At 35.0% G+C, this 26,689-nt stretch overlaps 1 protein-coding gene across 1 annotated transcript; it reads left to right on the forward strand.

Moving 5' to 3' along the window:
- The first annotated feature begins 1,951 nt into the window (after positions 1–1,951).
- SCRG1 (stimulator of chondrogenesis 1) lies at positions 1,952–26,190 on the forward strand. Its single transcript, XM_055300311.1, has 3 exons — positions 1,952–2,170; positions 22,527–22,781; positions 25,339–26,190. Exons 2-3 carry the CDS (start codon positions 22,540–22,542, stop codon positions 25,391–25,393), a joined length of 297 nt encoding a protein of 98 aa, XP_055156286.1. The 5' UTR covers positions 1,952–2,170; positions 22,527–22,539; the 3' UTR covers positions 25,394–26,190.
- The last annotated feature ends 499 nt before the right edge of the window (positions 26,191–26,689 follow it).

Below are 26,689 nucleotides of genomic sequence, written 5' to 3' on the forward strand. Positions count from 1 at the left end.
GAAATGCAAATCAAAACTACAGTGAGACATCATCTTACACCTGACAGAATGGCCAAAATCAAAAAAGAAGAAACGAGTGCTAATAAGGATGCAAAGAAAAAGGAACCTCTTACACTGTTGGTGGGAATGCAAATTGGTACAGTCATTGTGGAAAACAGTAAGGAGTTTCCTCAAAAAGTTAAAAATAGAACTACCCTATGATCCAGTAATTGCATTATTAGGTATTTACCCCCAAAATGCAAAAACGCTAATTCAAAGGGATATATGCAACCCTAACTTTACAGCAGCATTATTTACAACAGCCAAGATATGGAAGCAGCCCAAGTGTTTAAATGGATAAATTAGATGTGATATACACACACGCAATGGAATATTATTCAGCCATAAAAAGAATGAAATCTTGCCATTTGCAAAGACATGGATGGAGCTAGAGAATATAATGCTAAGTGAAATAAGTTGGTCAGAAAAAGACAACTCCCATATTATTTCACTCATATGTGGAATTTAAAAAACAAAACAAATGACCAAAGGAAAAAAAGAGAGAGAGAGGGAGAGACAAACCAAGAAACAGACTGTCAACTATAGAAAACAAAGTGATGGTTTCCAGAGGGGTGGTGGGTAGGGGGATGGGGGAAATAGGGGATGGGGATTTAGGAGTGCATTTGTCATGATGAACACTGGGAGGTATATAGAAGTATTGAATTACTATATTGTATACCTGAAACAAATATAACACTGCATGCTAACTATAGTGGAGTTAAAATAAAAAATAAAAACACTTCTAACTCAATGGGAAAAAAACCTAACTCAATTCTATCTCCCTCTCCTGTTCTGCCAAAACTATTCTTCCTTTTGTATTCTTTTCCCTAGAAGAATAATGCATTATGCATTCAATGCTCCAAGTCTCTGAAAGTTAATAAAGTCTCTTCCCCTTCTTTCAACTGCCTCTACCCTAAATATAAAAACTTAATCGGTCACTAAATCATTTCAGCTTTTTTTCCTATCTTCTCTTCTGAGTTACTTCAAGAGCTCCTCTTCTGTCTCTAGCTTCCTTCCTCCCACATCCTCCTTCTTTCACACTGAAGTCAAATGCTTCATCCTTTTTAATACTTTTCATCATCTTTCCATTCACTTTCAGGATAAAATCCAAAATTTTCAGTGTAGCATAGGAGGTACTTCATCAACTTGCTTCTTTCTAGTCCTCTAATTTTATCCCCTGGAACCCCTAAATCCAGATACACTAAACTACCTGTAATCTTCAAAGTTATTACCCTCTCATTCACTTTCATGCCTTTCTTTATACAACCTAGAATGCCCTTCCTTCCATTCTCTGTCTAGATAATACCTAGTCTAATTTTCCAACTCCTGCAACATTACTCCAAATTGAATTTTAAAAATTAGCCAACAGTTAAAGTATAGTTAACAGATCCTAGAATTCCAGTGCAGTTTGCTCAAAACAGAGTTGAAATTCCATTTGTGCCTTTATTTGAGGCATAAAATTCTTTTTTAGTTATTTTATTTTTTTACTTTCCATTGACTGGTAATGACTCTTTAGGTGAGGATTTGGAGAGTTTGAACATATATTCAACCAAAATGTTATAATGAGAGATCTAGATGGTGAGGAAACTTAGTGAAAAAAAAAAAAAACACAAAGAAACTGAAAAAAGGAAAAGGTGCTCAGCTGTTTGCTTAAATCACATTAGCCATTTCTCTTCCTCCTCTCTCCTTCCTCTCTTCCTCTTTCCTGCTCTGTCTCTGTCACACACACACACACATACACTTCTAAGGTTAAAATTACTCTGTGTTCTTTTTAAATTCCTCGGGTTTTACATTTTATTGCTCTCAGAGTCTGCCTCCCTGAGGTTCTTGTATAGACTAGTTATTTCCCTCTGTAAAGAAGCTGTTCAGTTCATCCTTGCCTGGTTTGGAAGACTCAAAGGGAGTCAGTTCTTGCAGCCCTGTCTCTCTTTTACTCTCCTCCTCCCCCAGTTCTGGCTGGAGCAGTGAGTCTGTCAATTCCAGGCAAGAGACAAGGCAGACAAAGGTTTATTTGTAAGGAAACTCCTTTTAGCACCTCCTTTTTTCTCCTTTTGCCCAAACTCACCCAGTGAATTGGAGCATTTAAGAAAATTCCTCTGCCAAGAAGACCAAAAGGAACGGAGAAGAAAGGGTATGTATTTTTTTTCTTAAATATCATTTTGTGTCACTTATTCTACTCCAAATTATTGCTACAGATTAGAGCAAAAATGTATTTATGTGTTGAGTCAGAAGAGAAAGTCAGAGAGAGAGCTTCTCTAAGGAGATGGATATACTTTGAAAAAGATGATGCTTCCTAAGATAAAAGAAAATAATCAGATTAAAAGGGACTAGAAAATGTATATTCCTTAACTAGGAGAGTCATTTAATCATAGGTTTAAAAAGAGACAGCTCTCTCACTGTTACTCCTGATTAATGCCCATGTCCACTCTGAATCTGGTCCCACGTAACAGGACCTTATTATTCCACCTCCCGGAACCATGTAAGAATAATGCAGTATATAAGTTTAGTCTTTTAATGCAGTAGCTATATCTCTATATTACCTACTCTATGTGAAGTTAACTGCAATGTCTAAGCGGGACATTTTTTTGTGTGAGGTTTTTTTTGTTTGTTTGTTTTGTTTTGTTTTTTTGCTTTTAAAATCCTGACTCCTAAAAAAAAAAAACTGGTATAAATGTGTGATACAAAGAAGGAATTGTACAGAATTCGTCTTTGGTGTCCCCACCATAGAACACACTATGGTGTCTGTACTGCTAAGATAAAGGGAACACTTTTTCCCTTTCAGGCTTACAAAAATTCCTCTTTAAGATTCCGTAACTTGGTTATGCAGGCTGAGAAAAGCTCTCCCAAATGCTGGTCCTTTTCTCCAGTAATGATGATTGTAGCCAGGAAAACAAGTAGAAAAATCCAAGACTGAATAATATCATTTTATAGCATTTTCTGAATGCATTATCTGAAGAAAGATTACTTTCAGGAAGGATGTAAACTTCATTTTTCCACTGATGAAAGTCTCTTGGGTACTTGGGCTGATCATGTCTTGTTTAATGATGTTTGAAAGACGTACCCATTTTCTCATACCATCTCTTCTTTAACATGCACTTTAAGAATTCCACTTCAGGGCTCATTCTACCATGAACCTCTTCTAACACAATTGTTAAGAGAGATTTTTTTAAATAACAGTTTTTTTTTCATCATCCAAGAAAGATAAATGGGAAACATCACAAGCTAGACAGCAATGTTAATCTCTTCCAACTATAATTTTTGATATTTTAAATGTCAAGTTCTGGGTTGGAATTTTCATTTGTTTTTGAAGCCTTTGCTTCTCTTTTGCTGTGTTTTGAAACAAATCTGAAAATGGACTGCCCTTTCTAATTCATCAACTCTATTTCATTTCACTGCTTTTAATACCAGTTCCCAGAATTGACATCAGTTGCCTGTATGAGCATTGCACCATAAATCTCTGAACACTGAAACTGCATAGCCCAGTTAGTTTTGGCCATTAAGCGGGATGATTTTTCTTTTTAAGTCTTCATTTAACTCACCCATTCAAAAGCTTTCTCATGGCAAATATTCTCATACAATCAAAATTTGCAATTCCCTATTTTATGACGGTGGAAATGATTTGAGGCTTAATTGGAATATTTTGCTCATGACTCTATATCCTCTGCATTGATCTTTTAAAAATTATTCCCCTACTGGGATATGAATGGTATCATATAGTGCTAGGAACAAAATTAATTACATAAATTTGAATTTAAAAACCAATACATAACTATCTATAAGGATCTCTTGCTTATTTCTTTAGATATTCAGTTTTTATTTTTTTATATTCAGTTTTTAGCTTTGTTTTCTTTTGTAATTTGGATGTACTCCAGGAGGAATTTTAAGTGCATGTACTTCAACTGAAATAGAAAAAAAAATAGAGCAGTTTGTTTCATATTTGCCAAAGTCATTTCACTCTTGTTGGCACTTGAAAATATACAGCCTTAATGGATTGCCAAGGATTAAGGTTGGTGTCCTCTAGTGAAAAAAAATAATCATGTAACATAGGAACATACTGCTTGAGACATTTTTCCACTTGCTAAATAAAAATTACAGGTATTTATCTGCACTCAAGTAAAAGAAGAGAAAACTTCAGTTCAAACATGTAATTTATAAAGTGTTAAAAAAAAACTACCAGTAAATGCTTGCCAGGTGTGGAACTTTCCATCCTAGTATGTGACTGAGACTGTGACAGAAACACTATTTTGTGCTCTGGTGTGGACATATTCAGAAGAGGTACATGGTATGGCAACATACCCACTTTCTTTTCCAGCAATTTATTTGTTCATTCTTTCAGTGAATATTTTTGGAACATTTACTGTGAGCCCAGTATTGAAGTAGGTATTCTGAGAGATGCAAAAGAAGTAGAAGTTATAGTCCTTGCCTTCATGATGCTGGCATCTCCTATTCCAGTCCTCTGAATATTGGCTTGCCCCAGGTCTCAGTCTTTTACCTCTTTTCTTACTCTATACTCACTACCCTGCCAGTCTCATAGCTATAAATATGATCCATAAACATCCTGATGACTCTCAATTTTTTGTTTCTAGCCCTAACTTTCAGACACACTGCCTACTCAATATCTTCACTTAGACATTCAATAGGCATTTCAAACTTAACTTGTCTGAAAATTTACTCTTAAATTTTCCCCACATTGACTCCATCTAATTATTCCTCAACTCAACAAATGTCAGCATCACTTAGATCAAAAGCCTAAGGGTCATCCTTGATTCTTTCCCTTTTGCCTCATATCTTCCATCAACTTTCACCAAAAGTCTTTTTCTTCCAATTTTGTCCCACCACAACACATCTTTGTAAAGCAATCAGGGATTATTTTTAAGACATAAATCAAACACGTTAGTGTTCTATCAAAATATGCAAATGGTTTTCTAACATATTCAATAAAATCAAAGCTTTTAATCAAGTTCTGGAAGGCCCTTTATGATGATTCCATATATTCCTTCCTGGTTCTAGGTGAATACACAGAACAACCAATTTACTCAATGGTCAAATGCCTTTCAATGAATCTCCCGCTCCCAACTATAGCCATATTCTCTCTCACTAACTGGCTTATGAAAAAAGCTGACAATGACAAGGTATTATTTAGTCAAATAATTAGTTATCCAGGTGTAGTTTTCAATAATTCACCAGTTGTGTATAACACCCAGTGCTCATCACATCACGTGCCCTCCTTAATGTCCACCACCCAGTTACCCATCCTCCCACCCACCTCCCCTTCAGCAACCCTCAGTTTGTTTCCCAGAGGTAAGATTCTCTCATGGTTTGTCCCCCTCTCTGATTTTTTCCCATTCAGTTTTCCCTCCCTTCCCTTATGGTCCTCTGTACTATTTCTTACATTCTGCATATGAGTGAAACCATATGATTATTGTCTTTCTCCAATTGACTTATTTAACTTAGCATAATACCCTCCAGTTCCATCCATGTTGATGTAAATGGTAGGTATTCATCTTTTCTGATGGTTGAATAATATTCCATTATATACACAAACACACACACACACACACACACACCACATCTTCTTTATCCATTTATCTGTAGAAGGATATCGTGGCTCCTTCCACAGTTTGGCTATTGTGGACATTGCTGCTATGAACATTGGGGTGCAGGTGCCCATTTGGATGACTACATTTGTATCTTTGCAGTAAATATCCAGTAGTGCCATTGCTGGGTCAAGGATAGCTCTATTTTTAACTTCTTTTTTATTTTAAAAAAAAATTTATTTATTTATTCATGAGAGATGCAGAGAGAGAGAGAGGCAGAGACACAGGCAGAGGGAGAAGCAGGCTCCATGCAGGAAGCCTGATGTGGGACTCGATCCCAGGATTCCAGAATCACGCCCTGGGCTGAAGGCAGGTGCTAAACTACTGAGCCACCCAGGGATCACCTATTTTTAACTTCTTGAGGAACCTCCACACTGTTTTCCAGAGTAGCTGTACCAGCTTGCATTCCCACCAACAGTGTAGGAGGGTTTCCCTTTCTCTACATCCTCGCCAAATGACATATGAGATAAATGACTAGTATCAAAATCTATATCTACATCAAACCCAATAAATGAATAATCCAGTCAAGAAATGGGTAGAAGACATGAAGAGACATTTCCCCAAAGAAGACATACAAATGGCCAACAGACACATGAAAAAACATGCTCAACATCACTTGTCATCAGGGAAATACAAATCAAAGCCATAATGAGATACAATTTTACATCAGTTAGAATGGCTAAAATTAAAAAGATAGGAAATTCACAGTTCTTAATGAATGGATTGTACATGAGTGCTATAGGTACATAGAACAAATGAGCTATTAGAGTGGTATGGGTGGATCTGGGAAGGCTTCTTAGAAGAGATGAGTTTGAGGTTTGTCCTCAGTACATGGTTTGGTCAGAAATTAACATAAAGGTGACAACAAGCAAAAGACATACACATAGGATTGAAGAGATGACTGGTCTTTTTTTTTTTTAAAGATTTTATTTATTTATTCATGAGAGACACAGAGAGAGAGAGGGAGGCAGAGACACAGGCAGAGGGAGGAGCAGGCTCCATGCAGGGAGCCTGGCGTGGGACTCGATCCTGGGTCTCCAGGATCACACCCCGGGCTGAAGGCGGCGCTAAACCGCTGAGCCACCTGGGCTGCCCGACTGGTCTTTTTACTAGCTGAGAATAACGAGTGATAGATGTGGAGGGGAAGTGGAAGGAAGAAGGCCTTAGGATTAGCCCTTGGAAGTTTGCCATCTTTTAGATACCATGAAACCACTGTAGGCTCTTCCTCAGGATATAAAAAAAAGGGTTCTCAGAGAATCATTCATGTAATACTACGTATGTGGCCCATGCATTGTATTAGCCACTGGGTATGTGGTAGTGAACAAAATAGACTGCCTCCATGGAGCTTTCTGTCTTAAGGGAATGATAGACATAAAATGAGTAAACTCATATAATTGAAAATGTGATAAATAGCATTAGGGGAAAAAAAGGTCACTATGAAAGAATCTAGTTGAAACTATATTAGATTGGATGGTCAGAGAAAGCCTTTTAAAAAAATGAATTTAAATTGATAACTGAAAGTCAAGAATAAGCTAGGCAAGTAAAGAGCATTCCTTCCAAAGAGGCAGTACCTATAAAAATCTTAATGAGGGAAGGAAGATTTCTATTTAATTATAAGAAAATACTCTATATATCTTTACTGTAATATATTTTTAAATGAGTCAGATGAGCTATTTTTAACAAAATATAAATTATCAAAATTAACCCAAGAGATAGAAATTATGTAATATTTAGGACATGTTTATATTATAAATTATCTATTATTTATCTGAAATACAAATTCAGCTCAGTATCCTGTATTTTATCTGACAACTTTATATTTTAACAACGTTAAATATCATCTGAGTATCAATATCATGTACGTAGAGACACAGGACTATAAAAGAGATCAGGAAGTGATGGTATATGGATTTTGAATTTATCTGCTTTTATGTAGCAGGGTGTAGAGACACTCTGAGGACTATACCTTAGTAAATACCAATCTTTGTCATGAGTTTGTCCTCAGCTCTCCACTCACTTATCCTTTTCCCCTTTTCTCATTATCTTATGACCCTCTACTTCCTTCTCAATTCCCTTCACTGGTATATTTCTCTGACTTTTCTTCTGGGCAGTCCACAAATGTTAGTTTCCCAGTGTTCTGTCCCTTGCCATCTCAATTTCTCCTTAATGCTCTCTCCTATGCATACCGAAAGAAACACACCAAAATGCTAACAACCCTTATCTCTACATGGAAACTAATTGTATTTTATTCTATCTATTCTTCTCTGCATTTTCTATGTTTTACACTATTATTCCTTTTTTTAACTATTTAAAAAAATCCAATCAGTTTTCTTGCTATAATTAGAATCATCTAATGGAAAGAAAGCTTAAGCGGTTAACAGTCATGAAATGAGCTCAGGAACAAATTATGCTTATATGCAGGAAATATGTAAAGGGTAGTAAGATCCCAAGTTTAGTAAATGGATGACTTTTTTCAAAAGCCACAAGAATTAGACAAAATTAAGCTAGATTACTAAAAATAAGAACAACATGATAGCATAGTAAAAAACAAAAAACTAGGGAGACCAAAACTTAACATCTATGAAAAATGCTAATGACTAATATAGAAAAATTCTTCAAACACAATTGGTAAAAAGCTTACAAAGAATTTACAACCCTCTCTCACCCCTCTCCTTCCACCCAGTTTTTTGATGGAGAGTAATCTGGTAAGGGAGGTTAGAGAAAAGGGGAGGGTTTTTTGTTGTTGTTGAATCTTCTGATAAAGGTATACACATATAAATATATATATTTATTATATTAAATGTAAAATTTATTTATTCATTTTAGAGAGTGAGAGAGAGCAAGAGAGAATCTCAAGCAGATACTTTACTGAGTGCAGAGCCTAACCCAGGGCTTGATTTCAGGACCCTGAGATCATGACCTGAGCTGAAATCAAGTCAGATGCTTAACTGACTGAGCCACCTAGGAATCTCTATAAATATATATATTTTTAAGTCAGGTATGAGCTGACTGGATATGATAGTCTTGATAAAAAAGGAAAATAAAACAAATTAGGAAGTACATTTTAAAGTCAGACTATTCAGAAAAAATCAATTTAATCAAAACAATAGTACTTGATGACACCCAAATTTAAAAATTTGACAGTTCACTATCCATAATAGTTCTGTGCCATTAAATATTGAGTTTAACAAGCTGAGAAATTCCTCCTTTCTTGGCTATATATAAGCATCTAGAGATTAGGGTATACTATTTATTCTTTCACTAACATGCCGGGCATTGTTTCAGGAGCTTGGGATGCACATCAGACAAAACCCTGCCTTCCTTGAACTTACATTCAAGTCCTGGGAGACATAATAAAAATATTTTTTAACAGTTTAGAGGTTCATAAATGCCATGGAAAAGTAGAGCAACTAAGGCAGATTGAGAATATGTGAGGGGAAATAGTTTTTCTTAAAGATTTTTATTTATTTATTTATTTATTTATTTATTTACTTATTTACTTATTTATTTATTTATGAAAGAGAGGGGAGAGAGAGAGAGTGAGAGCACAAGCAAGGATGAAGGGCAGAGGAAGAGGCAGATTCCCTGCTGGTGAGCAGGGACCTTGATGCAGGGATGGATTCCAGGACCTGGAGATCATGACCTGAGCTGAAGGCAGATGCTTAACTGACTGAGCCACCCTGGGATACAGTTTTAAATAGAATAAATCTTAGTGAGGAGCAAGGTGAACAAAAACTTGAAGAAGGTAAAGGAGGTAGACACATAGTTAATCTGTTGGAAGAGCTTTCCAAGCAGAGGAATTAACTATGGCAAAGGCCCTAAGGTAAGAATGTGTCTAATATTTTTGAGGATTAGCTAGAACAGAATGAAAAAGTGGAAAAGTAGATATTTTCAGAGAGATAACAGGAAGCCAGGTTGCATATGAAGGCCATTGCAATGACTTTAGCTTTAATTGAAGTAAATGGAGTAATTGGAAGAGGATAAGTTTAGTTATTAATATTTTTCTTAATTCCTTTGTACTGCTGGTAATTAGGACAGTGCCTCGCATAAAGGAAACACTAAAAAATGTCTCTTACATTGAACCAAATTAAATCAGCTTGTTCCTGTTACTCTCTCTCTAATTACTTACTTAATCAGCGAGTCCTACATCAGTACTATTCTTTGACTCCGTCACTTCCCCAATACTGGCCACTCTTCTGAATACTCTTGCCAGCTTGGTCGTGATATGGGCAGAGGAATTCTAAGTCACCAGAAGTAGCATTTGAAAATTTGGGCCTGAGGATTAAAGAATGATTTCAGGTTATTTTTCAGCAGCCTAACTAGATCAAAATACTAAAGCCTCATTCCAGAAGTAGGAATGGCAGACTGAATGGCTCCTTGAGCAAACCATAATAGGTCTTATTTGTTGTACTTTGGGACCCAATAGCTCTTACCCTATCCAAGAGGTGGTATTCAAAGCAACCCTAATTCAATTTGGGAAAGGATGTGGAAGGGAAAAACATAGTTCTGAGAAGTTGGCTTTAATATTAAAATTATCAAAGTACCACAGAGCTCACTTTTAGAATCTCTAAAATTTGTATATCTGCCTTCATATTCCTCCAAAAATAGATAAAATAGTAATAGTAGTATAGAATGCTTTGCCTCACCTAAGATGGAGTAAAAAGAACTAGGTTTACTCACTCCTCCTCTGAAACAACAAAAAAACCCACCTAAACAAAATATGAAACAACCTCTGTCAAAACACTGGATTTCAAGCAAGGAAGGACATCTTCCTATGAAAGATGGGAAACATATGAAGTATAATTTCCCTTGTCTATTGCCTTGAGGGAATTTCCAGGCTGAAAAAAAAATAAAAGGAGAGGGAACACACAGAGTCCAGGAGATTCCTTGAATTGAGAAAATGGAGCTGAGAGTCAGAGAGACGAAAGCAGCCAAGATTCACAGAAAAGACTACTAAAGAGAAGAAAGATACATAGAGAATGCTGGATGTCTACAGAGGGCCCCATTGAAGTATTCAGAAAACTAACTTGTACATGCAAATGAGGAAACTATCTATGGTCAGGGGGAAAAATCTGAAAGGATTAGAAAACAGTGTCTGGCACTCACAAAAAGTCAGAAATACTTACAAAGATAAGTTGAAAAAACTTGTAATTCATTGGCCACTGGAAGGAAGGCATGGCCTCACTAGTGAGGAATAATTAGTCCTAGAATGAGTTAGAACCATCTAGCAAATCATAAAAGCAAGTTCTGAAAGACTCAAACTGTTTCCAAGAAACTTAATTACATCCCAAAACAAAGCACAAGAATATTTATAAGAATACAAAAATATCCAGCACCCAACAAGGCAAAATTTAAACTATCTGAAATCCAGTCAGGGATTACCAGGTATACAAAAAAAGCAGGAAAACATAACATATAACTAAAAAAATCAATCAATTAAAACTAACCCAGAACTGAAACAGATGTCAGTAAGAGCAGCAAAGGACATTAAAGCAGATACGTCATTAAGGTGCTGAAAAAAACCCTAAACTGTCAAACTACCATTTTATAACCTGAAGAAATATCTTTCAAAAACAAATGTAAAGTAAAAACTGGGGGGATCCCTGGGTGGCTCAGCGGTTTGGCGCCTGCCTTTGGCCAGGGCATGATCCTGGAGACCTGGGATCAAGTCCCACGTCGGGGTCTCTGCCTCTCTGTGTGTGTGTGTCTATCATAAATAAATAAAATAAATATTTTAAAAAATAAAGTAAAAACTGTTACAGACATATAAAAATTTAAAGAATTAACCACCAGAAAACCTACACTATAAGAATATTAAAGGACATCCTTCAGGCATAAGGAAAATGGTATCAGATGGAAACACATTAAAATGAACACAGCACTAGAAATGAAAACTACATGGATAAAGTATAAGATTTTTTCCTTATTACTTAATTCTCTAAAATACAATTGTTTATGCAACAATAATAACATATTCTGGGTTTTTAGCATATATATTAGATATATAACAACGATAGTATAAAGCATGGGAGGAGAAAAATGGAAGTATACTATTTTAAAGGTTTTTTTTTTTTTAAGATTTTATTTATTTATTCATGAGAGACAGAGAGAGAGAAAGGCGGGGGGGGGGGGGAGAAGCAGGCTTCCTGCAGGGATCCTGATGTGGGACTTGATCCTGGGACTGAAGGATCATGCCCTAAGCTGAAGGCAGACATTCAACCACTGAGCCACCAGGCGTCCCTTAAAGTTTTTATACTATAGGTAAAGTGACATATGTCATTTGAAGGGAAATGATAAGTTAAAGTATATACACTATTAATCTTAAGGCAACCACTAAAATAACAAAATGAAGAATTATAGCTATGCACCAACAAAGGAACTAAAATGAAATCATAAAAAGATGTTCAATTAATCCAAAAGAGCACATATAAAAGAGGAAAAAAGGAACAGAGAATAGATCAAACAGAACACAAAATGCAAGTTGATAATTTTAAACTTAATGATGGCAATAATCACATGAAATGTAAATGGTCTAAATATTCCACTTAAAAGGAAGAGATTGTCAGTTTGGATAAAAAAGCAAGACCAAACAATAGACTACTTAAAGGAACACATTTGAAATCTAAAACCACAAATGAATAAAAACAAAAGTATGGAAAAATTTATTCAGAGTCAGAAGAGTCAATATTATTAAAATGCCAGTATCCTCCAAATTTATCTATAGGTTCAATGCAGTCTCAATTAAAATTTCGGAAGGCTTTTTCTGTAGAAATTGAGAAGCTGATAATACAACTAATACAGGAATGCAAAAGACCTATAATTGTCAAAACAACTTTGTGAAAGAAGAAAGTTTCAGGGCTAATTCTACCTGATTCTAAGAATTATTATAAAGTGACAGTAATCAAAACTATAGTATTGGTGTAAAGATAAATTAAAAGATCAATGGAAAAGAATAGAGTCCAGAACAGGCTCACAGCTATATATATATTTTTTACTTTGTTCTTTATTTCTTTATTGTCTTTTCATTTATTTTCCTCAATGCTTATTATTGTTTATTAATTTTTTTTAAAAAATTTTTTATTGGAGTTCAATTTGCCAACACATAGCATAACACCCAGTGGTCATCCCACCAAGTGCCCCCCTCATTGTCCATCACCCAGTCACCCCAACCCCACGCCCACACCTACCTCCCCTTCCACTACCCCTTGTTTGTTTCCCAGAGTTAGGTGTCTCATGTTCTGTCACCCTCACTGATATTTTCACTCATTTTTTCTCCTTTCCCTTTATTCCCATTCACTAATCTCCATATTCCCCAAATGAATGAGACCATACAATGTCCGTCCTCCTCCGATTGACCCATCTCACTCAGCACAATACCCTCCAGGTCCCCCCATGTGGAAGCAAATAGTGGGTATCTGCCATTTCCAATGGCTGAGCAATATTCCATTGCATACACAAACCACATCTTCCATTCATCCATAAAAATTAAAATTAAACAATAAAAAGGAATGCCAGATTTCAGGTTGTACTACAAAGCTGTGGTCATCAAGACAGTGTGGTAATGGCACAAAAACAGACACACAGATCAATGGAACAGAATAGTGAATCCAGAAGTGGACCCTCAACTTTATGGTCAACTAATATTCGACAAAGGAGGAAAGACTATCCACTGGAAAAAAGACAGTCTCTTCAATAAATGGTGCTGGGAAAATTGGACACCCACATGCAGAAGAATGAAACTAGACCACTCTCTTCCACCATACACAAAGATAAACTCAAAATGGATGAAAGATCTAAATGTGAGACAAGATTCCATCGAAATCCTAGAGGAGAACACAGGCAACACCTTTTTTGAACTTGGCCACAGTAACTTCTTGCAAGATACATCCATGAAGGCAAGAGAAACAAAAGCAAAAACGAACTATTGAGACTTCATTGAGATAAGAAGCTTTTGCACAGCAAAAGAAACAGTCACAGCTATATTGAAAACTGATTTTTTAAAAAGATTTTATTTATTAATTTGAGAGACAAAAGAGAGAGAGAGAGAGCACTAGCAGGTCAGAGGAGCAGAAGGAGAGGGAGAAACAGACTCCTCGTTGAACAGGGAGTCTGATGCAGGGCTCAGTCCTAGGACTCTGGGATCATGACCTGAGCCAAAGGCACACACAACCAACTCAGCCACCCAGGCACCCCTAAAACTGATATTTCACAAAGATGCAAAGGCAACTCAGGGGAGAAACAGCAATCTTTTCAAATACGGTACTGAAACTACTGAACAACCATAAAAATACAGAAAGAATTTCAACCACACCACTCATTAAAATAAAAAATAAATTAATATAGATCACAGAACTAAATGGGAAACCTAAAGTTATAAACTAGTATAAGAAAACATCAGAGAAAATCTTTGTGACCTTGGGTAAGGCAATGATTTCTTAAATATGACAATGAAAGCATATTTTATTCAAGAAAAAAAATTGATAAATCAGACTTCATCAATTTTAAGAATTTTTGCCCTTTGAAAACCATTGTTAAGAAGATGATAAGGAAAGCCATAGGTAGAGTAAATATTTAGGAAGTATATATCTGATAAAGCACTTGTATCCAGAATATGTAAAGGACTCTCAAAACTCAGGAAAGCCACCTAATTTTTAAAACAGAGCAAAAGATTTGAAAAGGTTGTTCACCAAACAAGACATACAGATGACAAATAAGTACATGAAAAGGGACTCAACACCATTAATTATTAAGGAAATGCAATACAAAACCACAATAAGACACTAGAATGGCCAAAAGTTAAAGACTGACCATACCAAGTGTTGGAGAGAATGTAGAGAAACTGGAACATTTATACACTGTCAGTGGGAATGTAAAATGATACAATAACTTTTGAAAAATAATTTGGCAATTTCTTGTAAAGTAAAACATATTCCTATCATACAACCCAGCTATTCTACTTCTAGGTATTTGTTCAAGAGTAACTACAACTATAACCTTACAAAGACTCATACACAAATATTCAAAACAGCTCTTTTTACAATAGCCCAAAACTTAGAACAACTCAAATGTCCATAAACAGGCAAATGGATAAATGATCTCTCATTTATATAATGTAATACTTCTCAGCAATAAAAAGAAGTCAGCTCTTGATACCTGCAATGACACGTATAAATCTCAAAAGAAATATGCTGAGTGAAAGAAGTCAGATAAAAAGAGCACATATTTTATGATTCTGCTTATACAAAACTATAGAAAATGCAAATTTATCTCCAGTGATAGTAGATAATTTGTTGTCTGTATAAGAGTGGAGGGAAGGGAGGAGTAAGAGTGATGAATTACTTAAGGGCATTAGGAAACTTAGGGATAACAGATATGTTCATTATCTTGATTGTGGTAATGGTCAATATATTGTTTAAAACTTAACAGTTGTGGAGATTTCTGCCACATAGTAAATGTTCAGTGAACAGAAGCTCTAATGAACCTTCTTTGAAGATTAATCTGAAAAAAAATAGTCAAGAAATGTGACTTTTTTAAAAAAAATACCACCTATCTAATGGGTATAAAGAAGATCCTAATCTGAAGCAATTGAGAACGAGAGCACCTCAGAGAACTATATTTTTTAATGTAAAACTTAAACTATGATCTGTAAAAATTTATTGGAAGGCATTTTCATATGTCTATATATTAGATTGCGATGTAATACAACACTGTCTTGCTCCATCAAATCTGGAAAAATATAAAGTGAAATCGATTTCTTATTTTTCTTTTCTTATGCTAATTTTGGAGCCAATATAAAAAGAAAGTTATCAAGAATAGAGTAGGATATTACATAATGATAAAGGAGTTAATTTTCCAATAAGACATAACCATTTTTAACAGGTATGTACCTAACAAAAGAGCATCAAACTGCATTAGGTAAAACAAATAGGATTGTGAGGGAAAATAGATGAATTCTCTATTGAAATGGAACAAATCCTACAGGCAGAAAATTAGTAAGGACATAGTAGAACTCAAAACACCACCAATGAATTAGATATAATTGACATCTATGGACTACTTAACCCAATAATAGCAGAATACACATTCTTCTCAAATTCACACAGAACATTCCCCAAGACAGATCATATTCTGGGCCATAAAACACAATTAACAAATTCAAAAGAGTGATCCCTGGGTGGCGCAGCGGTTTGGCACCTGCCTTTGGCCCAGGGCACGATCCTGGAGACCCGGGATCGAATCCCACGTCGGGCTCCCGGTGCATGGAGCCTGCTTCTTCCTCTGCCTATGTCTCTGCCTCTCTCTCTCTCTCTCTCTCTCTCTCTCTCACTGTGTGCCTATCATAAATAAATAAAAATTTAAAAAAAAAACAAATTCAGAAGAATAGAAATCATATAATTTCTCCTCTCAGACCATAACGGAATTAAGCTAAGAATCAATAACATAAAGATAACTGGGAAATCCCCAAATAGGTGGAGATTAACACAACTCTAAATAACGCATAGGAGCTAAAAAGAAATTTCAAGAGAACTTTTAGAATACTTTGAACTAAATAAAAAGGAAAACTTATCAAAATGTGTGGGATGTAGCAAAAGCAGTGCTTAGAGGGAAATTTATGAATGCATTAAATGTAAATATTAGAAAAGAAGAGAGATGTAAAATCAATCACCTTAGTTTCCACCTTGGGATTAGAGCAAATTCAATTTGCTTCAAAGTAAGCAGAAAAACAAAATAATAAGAATTAGAAGTGCCTGCTGGCTCAGTCTATTAAGCATCTCCCTTGGGCTCAGGTTGTGATCCTGGGGTCCTGGGATTGAGCCCCACATCGCATCCGGCTTTCTGCTCAGAGGGAAGCTTGCCTCTCCCTCTCCCTCTGTGCTCTCTTTCAAGTAAATAAATAAAATCTTTAAAAAAAATTAGAACAGATAAGTGAAAAAAAGTCAGAGAAAGATAAATGCCACATGATTTCATTTTTATTTGGAACCTAAAACACAAACAAACAAAAACAAAAAAGAGGAACAATATTCATAAACATAGAGAACTAGTGGTTGCCAGAGGGAAGGCTTGCCTATTTAGGGAATAGGCAAAATAGGTGGAAGGGATTTGGAGGTACATGTTTCTGGTTATAAAGTAAATAAGTTATAAGGATGAAAAATACAGCATAGAAAGTATAGTCAACAATATTGTAGTAATTTTGTATAATGACAGATGGTAACTACATTTATCATGGCTAGCATTTCATAATATAGATAATGGCTGAATCACTATGTTGTATACTTGAAACTAATATAATATGTCAACTATACTTCAATCAAAAAATAAAAGGAGAAAATTAGGAATTCAAGTGGAAAACTTAAACAATGAAGGGCTTTTTAGTTATATGAAGAAATTATTAAAATTTTTTGTTATGCTAAAGAGTACTGTGTTATGATTTTTATTTTTGTATTTATTTGTTATTTTTAAATTTTTAAAAAATATTTTATTTATTTATTCATGAGAGACAAAGAGAGAGAGGCAGAGACATAGGCAGAGGAAGGAACAGGCTCCATGCAGGGAGCCCAATGTGGGACTCAATCCCAGGTCTCCAGGATCACTCCCTGGGCTGAAGGCAGATGCTCAACCGCTGAGCCACCCAGGCGTCCCATGTGTTATGATTTTTATTTTTATTTTATTTTTTTTGTGTGTGTGTTATGATTTTTAAAAGTCATTACCTTTAATGAAATATACTGAAATATTTGTGGATAAGTTGAGATGACTAGAATTTGCTTCAGAGTAATCAAAACTGAGGAAGAAAAAAAGTACAGGTATAAGTGAAACAAGGGAGGCCATGGGGTGATAATAATTGAAGCTTGCAGATGAGTATATTGAGGTTTATTAAAACATTATCTCTATTTTTGTATATATTTGAAGCTTTTCACAATAAAAAGAAAATAAAAATCAATGTCTAATAAAAAAAACAATTAGAGCAGAAATGAATGAAATTAAAATCAGGAAATCAACAGAGAAAAATCAATGAAACCAAGAGCCAGTTCTTTGAAAAGATTTAAAAAATCAATAAACTTCTAGCCGAGTAAACTAAGAAAAGAAAGAGGACACAAATTATTATATCAGAAATGAAAGAAGAACATCACTACAGATCCCATGGAAATTGAAAGGATAATAAAGCAATACTATGAATAACTCTATGCCTATAAATTTTTTAAGCTTCATTAGTGAATCAGTTCCTTGCAAGACACAATTTGCCAAAATTCACACAATCTGAATAGATCTATATCTATTAAAGAAATTGAGTTAATAATTAATAATCTCCCCAAAAAGAAAGCACCAGGCTCAAATGGGTTCCCCAGTAAAATATTTGAAGAAGAAATTAAACCAATTCTCGTCGATCTCTTTCAGAGGATAGAAGCAAAGAGAATACTTTCTAACTCATTTTATGAGGCCAGCATTACTGTAATATCAAAACCAGACAATGACATTACAGGAAAGGAAAGCTATAAACCAATATATCTCATGAACATAGCTACAAAGATCCTTAATAAAATATTAGCAAACTGAATCAAAACAAGTATGAAAAGAATGATATACCACAGTCAAGTGTGACTTAGACATACAAGGCTGGTTCAATGTTTGAAAATTAATTACTGTAATCTATCACATCAATAGACTAAAAAAGAAAAATCACATGATCAGATCAACAGATGCAGAAAAATCATTTGAGAAAACCTAACATGCATACATGATAAAAACTCTCAATAAACTAGAAATAGAGGGGAACTTTCTCAACTTGATAAAAACCATTTACAAAAAACCTACGATTAACATCCTTAATGGTGAGAAATTAAAATCTTTCCTACTGAGATCAGGAACAAGGCAAGAATGTACCCTTTCCCCACACTTTTTCAGTATCATACTGAAAGTTGTTGCTAATACAATAAGACAAGAAAAGGAAATAAAAAGTATATAAAGGAAGAAAGAAGATATAATACTATCTTTGCAGACAACATGATTGCCTATGCAGAAAAATTCCAAAAAAATCAACAAAAAAACTTATGGAACTAATAAGTGATTATAGCAAAGTTGTAGGATACAAGGTAAATACACAAGCATCAATTGCTTTCCAACATACTAACAATGAATAAGTGGAATTTGAAACTTAAAACACAATACCATTAACATTAGCAACCCCCCAAAATAAAATATTTAGGTATAAATCTGGCAAAATACATAGAAGATCTATATGAGAAAAACTATAAAACTCTATTGAATAAAATCAAAGAACTAAATAAATGAAGAGATATTCCATGTTCATGGATAGGGAGACTCAACATTGTCAACATGTTAATTTTTCCCATCTCGACCTGCAGATTGAATGCAATCCCAATCAAAATCCCAGCAAGTTATTTTGTGTATATTGACAAAGTGATTCTAAAGTTTATATGGAAAGGAAAAAGACCAGAATAACCAACACAATAATGAAGGAGAATAAAATTAGAAGACTGATGCTACTTGATTTCAAGATTTACCATAAAACTACAGTAATCAAGACAGTGTGATACCTATAAAAGAATAGGCAAATAGGTTAATGGAACAGAACAGAACTCAGAAAAAGAATCCCAAAAATATAATCAACAGATCTTTGACAAAGGAACAGAAGCAATACAATGGGCAAAAATAGTGTCTTCAACTAATGGTGCTGGGACAACTGCACATCCACGTGCAACAAAATGAATCTAAACACAGACACTACACCCTTCACAAAACTTAATTAAAAATGGATCATAGGGATCCCTGGGTGGCTCAGCGGTTTAGTGCCTGCCTTCGGCCCGGGGCATGATCCTGGAGTCCTGGGATCAAGTCCCACATCGGGCTCCTTGCATGGAGTCTGCTTCTCTCCCTCTCTCTGTGTCTCTCATGAATAAATAAATAGAATATTTTTTTAAAATGGATCATAGACCTAAAAGTAAATCGTGCACCCATAAAACTCCTAGAAGATAACATAGGAAAAAACCCTAGATGACCTTGGATATGATGCCTTTTTCAGATACAACACCAAAGATATGATCTCTGAAAGAAATAATTGATAAGCTAAACTCTAGCTTTATTTATAGTTAAAATTTCTCTGTGAAAGAAAATGTCAAGGCAATTAGAAGATAAGCCACAAGTGGGAGAAAATATTTGCAAAGACACATCTGATACAGGACCATTAACCAAAATATACAAAAAAACTTAAAACTTAACAATAAGAAAACAACCAACCTGATTTTAAAAATAGGCAAAAGACTTTAACAGACACTTCACCAAAGAAGATATACAGATGGCAAATATATATATGAAAAGATACTCCATCATGTCATCATATATCATCAAGGAAATGCAAATTAAAACAATGAGATATCACTACACACCTATTAGAATGGCCAAAATTCAAAACGGTGACAACACCAAATACTGCTGAGGTTATGGAACAATAGGAACTCTCATACGTTGCTGGTGGATATGCGAAATGATACAGTCACTTTGGAGTACAATTAACAGTTTCTTATAAAACTAAACACACTCTTACCATATAATTCAGCAATTGTGCTCAATGGTGTTTATTCATAGAAGTTGAAAACTTACGACCATACAATACAAAAACTGGTCCATGGATATTTACAGCAGCTTTATTCATAATTGCCAAAAATTGGAAGCAACCAAGATGTCCTAAGTAGATAAATGGATAAGCTGTGGTACATCCAGACATTATTATTTAGTGCTAAAAGAAATGAGCTGTCAAGACATGAAAAGACATGGAGGAAAGTTACATGCATTTTACTAAGTGAAAGAAGCCAATCTGAAAAGGCTACATAGGGGGATCCCTGGGTAGCTCAGTGGTTTAGCACCTGCCTTTGGCCCAGGGCGTGATCCTGGAGTCCCCTGAGATCCACGTCGGGCTCCCTGCATGGGGCCTGCTTCTCCCTCTGCCTGTATCTCTGCCTCTCTCTGTGTGTCTCTCATGAATGAATGAATGTATGAATGAATGAATAAATAAATAAATAAATAAATAAATAAATAAATAAATAAAAAGAAAAGGCTACATATTGTATGATTACAACTATATGACATTCTGGGAAAGGTAAAACTGTAGACAATAAAAAACATTGCCAGAAGTTAAGGAGGGAGAGATGTATAGGCAGATAACAGAGAACTTTTAGGGAAGTGAAAATATCATACTTTATATGATATTATAATGATAGATAAATACCATTATACATTTGTCCAACCTAAAGAATGGACAACACCAAGCATGAACTCTAAGTTAAATTATGGCCTTTGGGAAATTATGATGTGCCATGTAGGTTTATCCTTAGTAAAAAAAAAAAAAAAAAAGTACGGTTCTGGTGAGCAATGTTGATATCTGGGAGACTATGCATTTGTGAGGGCAAAGAGTATATGGGAAATCCATACCTTCCTTCCAATTTTATTGTACACCAAAAGCTACTCTAAAATAATTGTCCTTTTAATAAATCCATAATCTCACCTATATTAATTCACCTTTGAGATGCATCTAGTCACTGAAAACTAAAAAAATTTCCTTTCAACATTGTTTTTTTCAAAGTACAATATACTTATATGTTTTCCCCTCTCTTTAATACTCCTTGGTAGGAAAGCTCCTCTGGCATCTGTCAACAAGATGAAATCTGAATGGCTGTGGATTCTGATTCTGATTTCTCCACCGTTCTGCTAGTTTTCCTTTACTACAATAGCCTCCATTCTTTTCATGCCTAACATGAAAGCCAAAGAAGCCTGATTAAATAGATGAAGAAAAAAAGAAAAAAAAAAAACAGATGATGAATATCCCACAGTTTTATGCAAATACTATATTTGAAGAATTCTCTCCTGGCAGAGAAAAACACTTGCTTGGTATGACCCTAAGAGCTCAAACTGAGACTGGTTGATAGAAGCTATAGAAAAATATTTTACAGTAAGGGAAACATTAGAATTGCACCAGTGGAATATATTGACTTAGTCAATAACGAGCTCCCCAGCATGGTAGGTGTTTAAGAACAGGCTAAATGTTTATTAGGGGAAATTCAAGCCTCTGTTTTCAATGAGGCTAAGATGAAGTAATCTACATGGGATAAAACTTTGCAACAAAAATGAGCCTCCAGGTAATTCTGGTAGGTTTTTAAAACTTAACTGAACTATAAACATATGCATATTATTTCTCAATATCAGAATAGATAGGTTTTTTGTTCCTGTCAGGGTAGAATTCAAGTTCTTTGACAATATTATTCCTAGGCTATGCAAGTCAAAAACCACTGAACTTGATGATGATTCTAGAAGTTCACTTGAGTTTTACCACCTTAAAAAACAGTTCTTGGGATGCTTGGGTGGCTCAGTGGTTGAACATCTGTCTTCAGCTCAGGGTGTGATCCTGGGATCCCAGGATAGATTCCCATGTTGGGTTCCATGCATGGAGCCTGCTTCTCCCTTTGCTTATGTTTCTGCCTCTCTTTTGTCTCTCATGAAAAAATAAATAAAATCTTTAAAAAAACCCCACACTTCTCCTCTACTGAATGTACCAAAAATTAAAAATTACTCTGGGTACTTAAAAATGCAGATTCTGGCTCTAACCTCCACCTGACCTCCAGCATTTCTTATTTAATATTTCATTGTGGAACCCAGACATTTGGTTTTTAACAATTATTCTAAATCATTATTCTAATGATTTTTATTGTCAATAGTCATAAAATTACACTTCGAGAAATACAAAGAAGAGAACAGAAAAAGACCAACTCCGAATCTTTCTATCCAAGTATTTATAAGAATGCTACAGAACTTTATGTTCAAATGAATTCCATCTTTAAAACAAAAACACATTGATACATTTTACTTTTTCTTCTATTTCAGGGCAAAAACCAAAATGAAATTTATAGTATTTGCTTTCACCATTGGGCTAACTTTGCTACTAGGAGTCCAAGCCATGCCTGCCAGTCGCCTCTCTTGCTACAGAAAGACACTAAAAGATCGCAACTGTCACAACCTTCCAGAGGGAGTAGCTGACCTGACGAAGATGGATGTAAACATCCAGGATCACTTCTGGGATGGGAAGGGATGTGAGATGATCTGTTACTGTAACTTCCGTGAATTGCTCTGCTGCCCAAAGTAAGGAAATATAATCATGAAGTATATGGCTATGAAATGTATGCATAACAACTCTTTTTTTTTTCATAACAACTCTTTTAAAAGACAACTTTATAATGTGTTTGCTGAAATTAATCACCCTTTTTAAGTAAAATCCTACTTAAATTCCAGCTATTTTCTAGAATCATCCAGTGTGTATGAAAATGAATGTTTTCATTTAAGAAACAGAGTTTGGCAGATTTTAATAAAACTAAATGTAATCCAGAAAATTAGGGATGCCTGGGTGGCTCAGTGGTTGAACATCTGCCTTCAGCTCCAGACATGATCCTGGGTTCCTGGGATCGAGTCCCACATCAGGTTCCCTGAAGGGAGTCTGCTTCTCCCTGTGCCTATGCCTCTGCCTCTCTCTCTCTGTGTCTCTCATGAATAAACAAATAAAATCTCTTTTAAAAAATCCAGAAAATTAATAGCACTCCAATATATTAAATTCTAAATTCCCTGAGTTTTACCACAAAAAATCTGCCAATAGGAGAGGTTAACGTCAACTTTTTAAAATCAATTTGAAAACTAATAAGAGGCTTTAGATAAAAGAAATTAGTGAACAGGACCAAGTAATTAATTGGACAGAAAACTGGTAATGGTCAAAGAAAAACTTTCTAGTTCTACATATGAGTTAACCAGAAATGAACTAAATAAAAATTATCTACTGTCTTGGAAAATAGATGCATCTTAAGTATAATACAATGGCAGAGAAATCAGTAAATTTTTGACTCTTGCTTTTAAAATCATCTTCCTCTGGTAACTGAAAAGCCTCAAATACTATGATCTTGGCTATTTCATACTGAAATTTGCTCTTTCAAATTATTTTCAACATATGTCATCATATTTTCATTTTCCTAAGAAACCTGTGAGAAAGGACAGATATAATCATCTTATCAAGGACAGATGCAGAGAGGTAAAATAACTAGCACCATTCCAGACAACTAGTTAATATCAGCACTGAAACTAAAATCCAGGTCTTCTAGTTTGGACCAGACATTTTTTTCTACCAAGGCAGTTGGTTTTTAACGTATGGTTCCCAGAGTAGCAGCTTCAATATCACCTAGTTCTTGTTAAAAATGCATATCCATCCTTGAGCCCTCTACAAGACCTACTGAATCAAGGAGGCTGGAGGTGAGGCATAGCAATTATGGCTTAACAAGTCCTATAGGTGATTCTGATTCATGATAAGGTTTGAGAATAATTTGTACTAAATGGTATTAAGAACTTGAGTTAAGTGGGGCACCTGGGTGGCTTAGTTGGTTAAGCATCTGCCTTTGGCTCAGGTCATGATTCCAGGTTCTCGGATGGAGCCCCACATCAACTCCCCACTCAGTGGGAAGCCTGCTTCTCCCTCTCCCTCTGCCTCTGCCTGCAGCAACCCTTGCATATGCTCTCTCTGCCAAATGGATAAAATCTTAAAAAACAAAACCCAAAAAACAAAATAAAACAAAACCCCTGAGTTAACTGATTTCATTAAAATGACAATATTTCTCAGACTACATAAATGAAATGCTATTTAATATTAAAATACCATGTTGCTTTTTTTGTAATTCTAAGACTAGAAACCAATTTATTGAAAAGTATTTGTATTTATGATATAATTTTGTTACCATCTGTGTTAATGGATAAGAATAGAAGTCTGGATACACAAAAGTAATTTTTATCTGATTTTGGTTACCTTTCCCCTAGTACCAACAGATTTACCTTGCTAAGTATTTTTCCTGTTTTTGCCTCTTTAAACACAAATTCTAATTTGCCACCTTATATTCTTTTCATTTTTATTGAAATATAATTGACATATGGCACTGTATAAGTTTAAGGTGTACTGCATAACTTGATAGACATATATTACAAAATGATTACCATAATAAATTTAGTTAACATTCATCACTTCATATAGTTATCAAAAATTTTTTCTCTTTGTGATGAGAACTTTTAGTATTTACTCTCTTAGCAACTTTCAAATATATGCTATCGTAGTGTAAACTACACATAGGTTGTACTTTACATACTAAGTATATTTCTAATGAGCCATAATCATGATATAATTTTATATTATTTTCATGCATTTTTATACTTTACCTTATGTGATCTTTTCAACAACAGTAGAGTTAAATAGCTTAACATTTGTCCTTTCCCTATAGAATTTAGAAATTTATTGACTTTCTAAAATTTTTTAACTTTTGTTTCTTATCTGCAGATTTAAACTCCATGGCCCACCCCCACCCATATCAGAGAAATAATATTTTTGGTATGATAATAAGATTTTGAAATCATTTAATTTTTCCTTTTCTTTACGGATAAATGATACTATAATATCAATGGCAAATGGGAGGAAAGTAGGAGACTTGATTACCTTCTTGGTCTTTGTTGTTCCTGTGGCAAGTTCTGCCACTCATTCTCTTGTACTTTATTACTTAAAAAGAATGGTAATCTGAAATCCTGGAAATCATTGCCCATTTTTAATCCAGTAAAGACTAATAGATAGATACCTTAGTTTTCAGCTGAATTTAACTGATGTCCTACTTTCTTTCAGAGATATCTTCTTTGGACCAAAGATCTCTTTTGTGATTCCTTGCAACAATCACTGAGAATCTTCATGTATTCCAGAGAACATCGTCTCTCATTTCCCACGAATTGCACTATATCAACATAACTAAATTTCAATTTTCTATCCAGTGCAATAAAGCACAGATTCTATAAATTCTTTCCTGTCTAAGGTATTAAACTTGTGTTAAATAAGTAGTAATAAAAATTAATTCAATTTAAATTTTCTCTGTGGACATTGTTGGCACTGGCTAAAAAGTTTGGCTGGAAAATTTTCATCTATGCTGTATTCAGTAGGCTCAGTAAAAGGATTTTTGATTGGTGATTAGCCATAATCTTTCCTCGAAGGTTGAGAACTTTTGTTCTTACTTGACAGTTATTGACCATATATACTTAACGGAAAGAACCAGTTACAAATTGAGGTTCTTAGAAGAGAATCTAGAAATTGTCTAGTAATGGGGTAAAAGGATGGGACACTTGGCCTGCTCAGTTGGTACACTTAATCTCAGGTCCTGAGTTTCAGCCCCATGTTGGGCATAGAGTTTACGTAACAAAGAGAGAGAGAGAGAGAGAGAGAGAGAGAGAGAGAAAGATGATAAAAGGGAGTCAATGTTTAAGTACATATTATGTATATAAAGTATTTTAAGTACATTTCACTTTACTCTTTCAAATACAATAAAAACCTTCATGGTAAGTATTATTAAAACCATTTTTTTAGATGCTAACTTATTTGCTAAAAATCAAATGCAGCCCATATACTGCACACAAACACAGCTGTAATCCTGTATCCTTAAAATTGTTTATCCTTGATGTATCAATTTTTCTTTAAAATAACATATATTAAAAAGAAATATGTGAGGATCCCTGGGTGGCTCAGTGGTTTAGCACCGGCCTTCCGCCCAGGGCGTGATCCTGGAGTTCCAGGATCGAGTCCCACGTCAGGCTCCCTGCATGGAGCCTGCTTCTCCCTCTGCCTCTGCCTCTGCCTCTGCCTCTGTCTCTGCCTCTCTCTCTCTCTCTCTCTCTCTCTCTCTCTGTCTCTCATGAATAAATAAATAAAATCTTAAAAAAATATAGGTAACGGATTAGAATTAAAATCACATGAATGGGGCAGCCCGGGTGGCTCAGCAGTTTAGCGCCGCCTTCAGTCCAGGGCCTGATCCTGGAGACCGGGGATCAAGTCCCACATTGGGCTGCCTGCATGGAGCCTGCTTCTCCCTCTGCCTGTGTCTCTGCCTCTCTCTCTCTCTCTCTCTTTGTGTGTGTAACTCATGAATAAATAAAATCTTTTAAAAAAATAAATAAAATCACATGAATGTTAAAGGTAAATAAAACAGATG

The sequence above is a fragment of the Nyctereutes procyonoides genome, unplaced genomic scaffold, assembly GCF_905146905.1.
Source record: "Nyctereutes procyonoides isolate TBG_1078 unplaced genomic scaffold, NYPRO_anot_genome, whole genome shotgun sequence".
Classification (NCBI taxonomy): domain Eukaryota; kingdom Metazoa; phylum Chordata; class Mammalia; order Carnivora; family Canidae; genus Nyctereutes; species Nyctereutes procyonoides.